Source organism: Eubalaena glacialis, chromosome 6 (genome assembly GCF_028564815.1).
Source record: "Eubalaena glacialis isolate mEubGla1 chromosome 6, mEubGla1.1.hap2.+ XY, whole genome shotgun sequence".
NCBI classification, from domain to species: Eukaryota; Metazoa; Chordata; class Mammalia; order Artiodactyla; family Balaenidae; genus Eubalaena; species Eubalaena glacialis.
The window spans coordinates 66760454-66769440 of record NC_083721.1 but is presented as its reverse complement, the minus strand read 5'-3'; the positions used below and the strand labels follow the sequence as shown (position 1 = coordinate 66769440).

The 8987-nt window shown below is 46.4% G+C and overlaps 1 protein-coding gene across 4 annotated transcripts; it reads right to left on the bottom strand.

Annotated features, from left to right (window-relative positions):
* Positions 1-8768, bottom strand: ADPRH (ADP-ribosylarginine hydrolase). Of its 4 annotated transcripts, XM_061193135.1 has the most exons (5): positions 8339-8354; positions 6891-6924; positions 5483-5808; positions 3403-3763; positions 1-2223 (listed from the first exon to the last, which is right to left on the bottom strand). In XM_061193135.1, exons 3-5 carry the CDS (start codon positions 5793-5795, stop codon positions 1809-1811), a joined length of 1089 nt encoding a protein of 362 aa, XP_061049118.1. In that variant the 5' UTR covers positions 5796-5808; positions 6891-6924; positions 8339-8354; the 3' UTR covers positions 1-1808. The 4 variants fall into 4 exon arrangements, with proteins under 4 accessions (XP_061049118.1, XP_061049119.1, XP_061049120.1 ...); XM_061193136.1 differs by lacking the exons at positions 6891-6924; positions 8339-8354 and adding an exon at positions 8659-8768; XM_061193137.1 differs by lacking the exon at positions 6891-6924 and having other exon boundaries at positions 8339-8446.
* Positions 8769-8987: the final 219 nt, after the last annotated feature.

The window sequence follows — 8987 nt, the reverse complement described above, 5'->3', positions numbered from 1 at the left end:
GTGGTCACAAAGCACGGAGCTGATCTCCCTGTGATATGCGGCTGCTTCCCACTAGCTATCTATTTTACATTTGGTAGTATGTATAAGTCCACGCCATTCTCTCACTTCGTCCCAGCTCACATCAGAGTTTTTTGAACCAGAAAAAAGAGTTTTGGAATTTTCTTCTCTCTTTATGTATAAAAGAATGATAAATCTCATGCCTTTGCTGGAGTCCTGCTTCAAATACAGAGTTGAGAGCTTTGTCTCATTTAAGTCAGCACACAGGCCTGGTTAAAGCATCAAACCCTCTATCTCTTTCAGGCCGGCACAGGTCACTCTTGACAATCATGAAGTAGAGGGCATCTGAAACAGATGAGGCACTGCATATTGAAAGCATTCACATGAACACAAATTGATGAACTTCCAAAGTAAATACTGAATATCTCTAATGGGCCAGACGGGGAGGCGACAAAAAGAATAAGACACAAGCCCTCACAAGTAGCCTGAGATCGTCCCCAGAAGACACACAATCACCACACAACAGGATCAATGTGGTGAGAGGGCTAGAGACAGAAGGCTTTGGGCGTAGTGAGGAGAGAGAGCCAAGAGCCTGAACAGTCAGAGTAGGTTTCATCTACGAGATGCTACCTGAGCTGGGGCTTGAAAGTGAAAGAGGAGAGGGAAGAGCACCAAGAAATGAAGAAAGGGGGTGAGTATTCATTACACATGATTAGAAGTGCAGCATGATCAATTTGTTATTTGTAAAGATCACTCTGGAGGGCGATGAGGAAGGCAGTACTGGAATTAGAGGCCCCAGATAGCAGGCTAATAAACAACATTCATTTAATATATACTGATTAAGTATCTCCTGTGTGCCCAGGCACCATGCTAGGTTCTGTCTAGAGGAGAATAAAGGCAAGCAAATAGGCAACAACAAACTGGCACCATGTCAAGTGCCATGCCCAGGAAATTAGAGGGCACAGCTAGGAGCAGCATCTCCTCAGACCTGAGTAGCCTGGATTGCAGAAATCCAGCTGAAACATACTTGGTGCAAAAAGGTAAAAGAATGACAGATTTGAAGGATATTCAGAAGGTAGAACCAACCAGCTGATGCTACTGGGACCCCACATATACCCCTCACTGTTCCCATGCGCCATACAGCTTGCCACTGCAAACATCTCTGAGACTACCTGAGGACACTCATGTTTGGCTTGCACAAGAGGCAGGCCCGGAAGCACCAGGGAGTTAGCACGCCTGGGAGTGGTCCTCCACCAACATCAGATAGAAGTCGGTGGGACAACTCTGAGTGCCTTACGCAGAGGACCCAGACAGACCGAGTCCCAGCTGCCCACATTGGTAACGTGCTCATTAACGCACCTTGTCCTGGCTCCCCTCCCTTCCCTGTCTCACTTCCCCATTCTCCTAGCACTGCTTCCTGGAATCACCCCCCAAATAAACTACTTGCACTCAAATCCTTGTCTCAGAGTCCACTTTGGGGAACCTACCCTAAAACAAACAGAAAAAAACTTAGTGAAAGATTAGATGGTAAAAATGAGGACTCAATATGAGGCTATGAGATTTCTAATTTGGGAGACGCTGATGCCATCAACTGAGATAAAGACTCTTCAGGATAGGAAGAGGGGTAGATTTGGGGTGGGGGGGCGAGGACAGGATAAGTTTGGAAAGACTGACCTTCAGGTGCCCAAGGGACTGTTATCTCAAAATTCCCTGAGTACAAGGTTAAGACTCTTCACTTTGAAAAAAGTGAAACCGAGCAGAAAAGGGACTACACAAGAGGAGAAACCACCAGAAATGAATGTCACTTCTCCCTAAAGGGTAATTACGGTATCTTCCTTTGACCTAAGAGAATACAAAGCCCTAGCTATCTCTTCCAGCCGGTTTCTGTATTCTAGCTTCTCATAGTTGGAGGGACTCACTCCTTTAAAACCATACATCACTCCCCACCAACAGCCAGCAATGGCAGCTGTAGAATCACTGTCTCCACCGTGGAAAAAGGCTCGGTGGGCAAGCTCCTCCCAGGAGTCTCCTGCAGCCAGGATGGCATCGTAGGCAATCATGGGGGCATCGTGTCCACTGCTGCCGCCCCAGCCAGAGTAGCTCACGGAGGTGTAGAACTCATCCCTCTCCTTCACATCAAAGGGCTTGGGGAAGGTAGGGGCTGATCTGCCATCCCAAATCCCTCTGAGTTTTAGGTACTTTTTCCATTGGTCTTGGAAGTAAGACCTGTAGGAAGGAAAAAAATCTACAGTCAACTGAAAAAATAAAGTCAAAAGCCATTAGGAAAGGTACCAGATAGATGTGTGAGCAGGGAAAGCTCCAAGATGACTTCAACTTCTGGTATTAAAATCATATGATATAAAAAAATCAAAATGAGCTCTAAGTGACATTCATTCAATAAATTTTTGCTAAGGAATGATATAAATAAGGCATCGATACCTGTTGCTACATAAAGAAGATATACAGCAAGTTAAAGGTGAGAAATAAAGGCTTGTTTTTTCTGAGTTGAGAATCATGGCAAGTGTCAACTTTCAAGGGTGAACTTTATGTATTTGGCCTGTCATTATATATTTTATTTTATTATTTACTTTATATTATTTTCTTAATGAAAATTGTACATATTCAAGGTTGTACGACATGATGATTTGATATACATATACATAATGAAATGATCACTACCATCAACCTAATTAACACATCATCTCCTTACACGGTTACTATTTTTTTTAAGAGAGAACTTTGGAACATCATGACCATGGGTGATTTCATTAGAAAGCCTCTGGACCTTTTTATTCTAAGAAAGGGAATGTGAAATGAATTCAAAAAAAGGGGAAGATGTGGCCTTACCACTTATTAATTAGCTGGTGGAAAAACCTATCTCTAGATCATTTTAGCCAAGGATTTCACAGTATTATTTGTGTGTCAAGACAACACTGAAAAAACAAGTTCCAGGAAATAAGCAGGGAAGTTCATCTCAGTAAAGAATAGCCATAGGGACTTCCCTGGTGGTCCAGTGGTTAAGACTCTGCGCTTCCACTGCAGGGGGCATGGGTTCGATCCCTGGTCAGGGAACTGAGATCCCGCGTGCCACGCGGTGTGGCCAGAAAAAAAAAAAGAACAGCCACAAAAACTATAGAGAACAGGATCTCTACACATGAGGGAAGCAGTGTAGCTGCCTTACTCCCTGAGGTCTTCACTTGGCGACTTGGTGGCCACCACCACTGGGACTGTACTTGAAATCCTTAGCAGGTGGGTGGGGAGGCAGCTGGATGCGGTGGACGACAGAACTGGATGGTGAGAACCAGGATGGTTGCTCTGATCTCTGAGTTTTAGGCATACACATGCACGCATGTGCGCACACAGATTCAACCATCTTCTAGCAGGAGCGTGCACCTACAAACTTACCAGTGTTGCAGATTCTGCTCCACGAAGTAGCCTGATTGGACAATGTACTTTTTAGCTTCCGGTAGCACCTCCATCAGTCCTTTTCCCCACTGCTGGGGAGGCTTGCCATTCACAGCATAGGCTGTAAAAAGAGCAGACGCAAGGGCTCCCAGGAAGCCTGTGGGATGGTGGTGGGTCATCCGGCCACTCTCGATGCTCGCCTGGATCAGGGTGTCCAGCTGGCTGTGGTGAGGGAACCGGAGACCGATGCACATGGCCCGCACGGCAGCCCCGCAGCCACCCTCATGGCTGTTAAAGGGAATCCTCCAGCCATTGGCTTTGTCTGGCTCCAGCAGCATGGCGTTCTGCATTGAGGCGCCCCCTGGGGAGAGTCCGGTAGGGCATGGGGTCAGTGTACCAAAGCGAAGGCCCCGCAGGATGAGAGAACCAAGCCCCGTCTCCAACTTCCCTTGATGGAACGGGAAAGCCAAAAAGTATGATGATGAATGTCCCCAAACTCCAAACCCCAAACCCCAGGGCAACATTGTGCTTTACTTACACCAGAGTACTTATACTAGACGCCCCTGGGTTTATGGAGCGGGGAGCTTTTCATCAGGAGGTGTTATTGGCTGAATTGTATTCCCCAAAATTCACATGTTGAAGCCCTAACCCCTAGTACTTCGGAATGTGACTGTATCTGGAGATAGGGCAGAGGTGATGAAGTTAAAATGAGAATGTTAGGGTGGGCCCTAATTCAGTCTGATCAGTGTCCTAATAAGCAGAGGAAATTTGGAGACACAAAGAGACACCAGGAATGTGTGCTGTGAGAGGGCACAGCTAGAAGGAAACTGTCTGCAAGCCAAAGAGAAAGGTCTCCTTCAGAAGAAATGAAATCGACACCTTGATCTCAGACTTCTGGCTTCCAAAACAGTGAGAAAATAAATGTCCGTTGTTTAAGCCAGCTGGTCTGTGGTATTTTGTTACAGCAGGTCAAGCTAACTAATACAGGAGGAGGTAGGGGAAAGGCGATTCACATCAGCTGGTGGCCCAAGTGGCTGTAAAAAGTTCCCAAAGTGAGCAGGAACCACCTGTGAGCAACCTGGAACCAGAAAAGGGGTCTCTACACGACCTTTTCCAGTCTTCTTTAAAAAGAAAAAAAAAACTTCTTTATTAAAGAAAGCTCAGAAGCTACAAATAAGTAAAATGAAAATAAGAAACTATAAATACCCCTATCACCCAGATACAATGATTAACATCTTTGTGTATATTCTTCCAGACCTCTCCCAACAGAGATATACATATATACTTTTAATGAAAATGGGTTCAGAAATGAAACTGAGTTATTTATAGTGAGGTGGATGGACCTAGAGTCTGTCATACAGAGTGAAGTAAGTCAGAAAGAGAAAAACAAATAGCGTATGCTAACACATATATATGGAATCTAAAAAAAAAAAAAAAAAAGGTTATGAAGAACCTAGGGGCAGGACGGGAATAAAGACGCAGACCTACTAGAGAATGGACTTGAGGACATGGGAAGGGGGAAGGGTAAGCTGGGACAAAGTGAGAGAGTGGCATGGACATATATACACTACCAAATGTAAAATAGATAGCTAGTGGGAAGCAGCCGCATAGCACAGGGAGATCAGGTCTGTGCTTTGTGACCACCTAGAAGGGTGGGATAGGGAGGGAGACGCAAGAGGGAAGAGATATGGGGACATATGTATATGTATAGCTGATTCACTTTGTTATAAAGCAGAAACTAACACACCATTGTAAAGCAATTATACTCCAATAAAGATGTTTAAAAAAAAAAAAGAAAGAAAATGGGTTCATAAGATACATAGTGTTTTGTAACCTAATTTTTTTTACTTAATATACAATATCTTTCCATATTGGTAAATATTTATCTGCATAATTTAAATGGCTGCAGATGTGTCACCATAATTAAATAAATTACAGAACATTCAGGTTGTTTCTATTTCTGTCACAACTATAAAAACTAATGTCTCCTTGATATTTAAATCTCATTCAACATTTTTAATGATTTCCTTGGGCCTGTTTTATTCTCCACTTGCCCAGGACCTCCACTGGCTGCCCTCACCTGGCGCCCGGCCGTTCATGTCTCCCATGCAGTCTTGGTAATGTTTAGCAAGGATGGAATACAGGTGAGCCAAGTCTGAGACTTCGCCGGCTTCCAGGAGAGCGTCTGCCGTGGCCAGGTGCATCACCGTGTCATCACTGACTCTCCACCTCTCCACATCTATGGCATCCAAGCCGCCAAGCTGGGCCAGCTGCCTGTGAATCTTTTCCCCATTCCGGAGGAACTCCCACTTCCCGTTGAAGTACCCCAAGGCATCTCCAGCTGCACTCAGCACCATGGCTGCCACATACTTCTTGATCAGTTCCCCGCTCATGGTGAGGCTGTCTCTGGGGGAATATAAAGACACACAGGGGATGGGGAGAAAAAAAAAATCAGAAAAAATAATAGCCCTATCTACATTTTACTGAGCACTCACACCTTGCAGGCACAGTATTAAGGACATCTCATTTAATCCTCACAACTGCTCTATGGGGAGTGGAATAGGCCCATTTTACAGATGAGTAAATCAGCCACGCAGTATCAGAAATGTTATGTGACTTATCTTAGGTCACAGAGCTAATTAATGGCAGGGCTGGCATTCCAACTTAGATCCATCTGACTCCAAAGCCCACAATTTAACTACGATTCCATCTTTGCCTCTCCGTGAGTGGCAAGCCCATTAAATTCTGCAAGTCAAACGAAGCTTGTCATTTTCTCTTTTTGGTTTGAATTTGGCCTTGGAATGCATCCCTCCTTTACTTAAATATTAACACTTTCCATTGGTATCACAATGCACTGTTTGCAAAGCACCCGCACATCCTGCCTCATAAGTAGGCCCACATTACAGTATGCACTTCACAGATACTGCAGCACCATTTACAATAGCCAGGTCATGGAAGCAACCTAAATGCCTATCGACAGACGAATGGATAAAGAAGATGTGGTACATATATACAATGGAATATTACTCAGCCATAAAAAGGAACGAAATTGGGTCATTTGTGGAGACGTGGATGGATCTAGAGACTGTCATACAGAGTGAAGTAGGTCAGAAAGAGAAAAACAAATATCGTATATTAATGCATATATGTGGAACCTAGAAAAATGGTACAGATGAACTGGTTTGCAGGGCAGAAATAGAGACACAGATGTAGAGAACAAACGTATGGACACCAAGGGGGGAAAGCGGCGGCGGGGTGGGGTGGTGGTGTGATGAATTGGGCGATTGGGATTGACATGTATACACTGATGTGTATAAAACTGATGACTAATAAGGACCTGCTGTATAAAAAAATAAATAAAATTCCAAAAAAAAAAAAAAAAAAAGAAAGCAGGGTCAGAGAGGGTAAATTCACAGAAGCAACAAATGGAGGCACTGGGACCCAAATCTTCTGATTCTGGGCCCTTGCCTCAGCACAGACCTACTTACCTTGAGCAGCCTCTTTGTGCCTCACCCTCCACATCTGTAAAGTGGTGGCAAAAACAGTAACAACCTCGTGGGTTTGTTATGAGGAGTAAGTGAATTAATTTTTATAAAGCACCTACAACAGTGCTTTGCCCACAGTAAGCAGTATTTTCATTATTCATACACAACCAGGGAAAATGATTTTTCTATTAATTGAACTAGAAGACTGTACTTTCTCCCACAACCTTCCTTTCAACAGCAATATTTACATTTTGTTTTCCTTCTAAATGATTGAGTTCTAGAGTCCTGGGGTCTCAGCTAACACTCTCTCCATGAATCTAATCCCCAGTAAAGTGCTGGTTTCCCTGTTGGTGCGTTTCCAGGTCCCCATTGTGCCCCATAGCCTGCAGCGTTCACCTCCAAAGCCCTCCACTGTCTGCTCCCACTCTATCAGCCACTCTACTTGCCCCGGCCAGGAGAACACTTTCAAACGCCGGTGGCCCAGCTCATCCTCCCCTCAGCTCAAGTTCTTTCCCCATCCAAGATGCCTTCCCCTCCTCCTCTTCCCTAAAATCTATTTACTCAGGGTTAAGTTCAAGTCCTTGGGCTTCCAATAGTCCTTCTGCAGCTGCACTGCTGTGGGCCAGGAAATACAGACTGGCAAGCACCTGAGAAAAATGATGACAGACTGAGCAGACCATTACTGAGTTACTGATCATGCTGAGTTTCCTGGTTCCCAAAGGCTATTTGTAAAACATTACTTACATATTTTATTGTTTATAAATGATGCTTAGGAACTGGCGTTCTGGGCTGATAATCCTGGCTCTGCCCAGAATCAGGTGTGTGATTGTGGACAAGCCACCGATTCTGGATCTCAACTTTCCCGTGGTAAATTGGATTGCGGGGCAGGAGGGGAGCTACCGAGGCAGCCTGGGCTCCTGTCTCTGCGCTGAGTGCTTCAGACACCAAGCTTAGTTGGCTTCTGAAGACCAATCTTTAACCCTCTGTACCCTCTTCCAAAGTCCTCAGCTTCTTTTCTGTAATTCCTCTGGCTCCACCCGAATGTGTTTTTGTGAGTTTCGAGTGAGGCTGGGGGCGATGACCACCTCGTTCTGTGGGAAATTTCCTTTAGCTTTTACACCGTACTGCTCTGGCGTCCCGCTCTCAGAACGCCGATATTTTCTAAACTCCTCTAACTTTTACAGTTTATAGTCTCATCCCCGAACTACAAATTCACAACTGAGATCTGGGCAGCTGCTTGCCGGCAGTCCTCTGCTATTTTTGGGGGGTGGGGAGCAGGCGAGTGGGGAACAGGTCCAGGCCCGACAAGGGGTGCGGGGTGGCCCCCGGGTCACCGCGGGGTAGGAGCGCGCGGGGGACGCGGGCGAGGAGGGTGGGGAGGAGGAGCGGGCGGCACTGGTCGCCGGCAGGCCAGGAGCGCGGGTGTGGGAGCCGACAGCGGGGAGGGGTACCTGCTGGCCGCGAAGAGGGCACGGCGCGCGGGCTCAGGGCGGGGCCGGGCGCGGGGAAGTCTGGGTGCGAGAAGGCCCAGGGCGGAGCCCGCCGCCGCGTCCGCGGACCACGCCCAGGTTCAACGGAGCAGGACGACTGCCGGGCGCCGCTTTCGGCGCGGGCGAGGGACGGAGCCTTCAGCGCCCGGGTCGGGCGGCGGGACCCGAGTCACCGGCGCCCTCGGCTCCGGAGGGCGCCGGGGAGTGCCAGGCGCCGCGAAATGGCGCTGCTCCGCTCCCCACCCCCACCCCCCGCTTTTGAGAGACTGTTGGGGACTCACTTGTGATCTCGACCTTTCCTCCAGTCCAGCTCCTCTGGGCAGTAAACAGCATGTGGCCCCTGACTCGGAAGAGGGTGTTTAGTGTGTGCGCGGCCTTTGTCACGGTCTGGGCCCCTCACGCATAAAATGGGACAATAATAGTACCTACCTCTTAGGTTGGTTGTTAGAATTAATTAATTTTAACTCTTGTCATTTATTTGGTTGCAGAATAGAATTTTTTCATCCTGATAGCAAAGAAAAGCAAAGAAAAACTAAGTATTTTTGTCTGAATAAATAATATCATCTGAAAAATACTAGAATCACCATATGCAAGTATTCTATATACTTAT

Bases quoted from the DNA above. Each gene is read 5' to 3' on its own strand.
- ADPRH (XM_061193136.1), bottom strand. From the start codon at position 5,795: ATGAGCGGGGAACTGATCAAGAAGTATGTGGCAGCCATGGTGCTGAGT. The intron at 3,764-5,482 runs GTGAGGGCAGCC...GACTCTCCCCAG, and splicing joins CATGAACGGCCGGGCGCCAG to GGGGCGCCTCAATGCAGAAC. The intron at 2,224-3,402 runs GTAAGTTTGTAG...TCCTTCCTACAG, and splicing joins GAGCAGAATCTGCAACACTG to GTCTTACTTCCAAGACCAAT.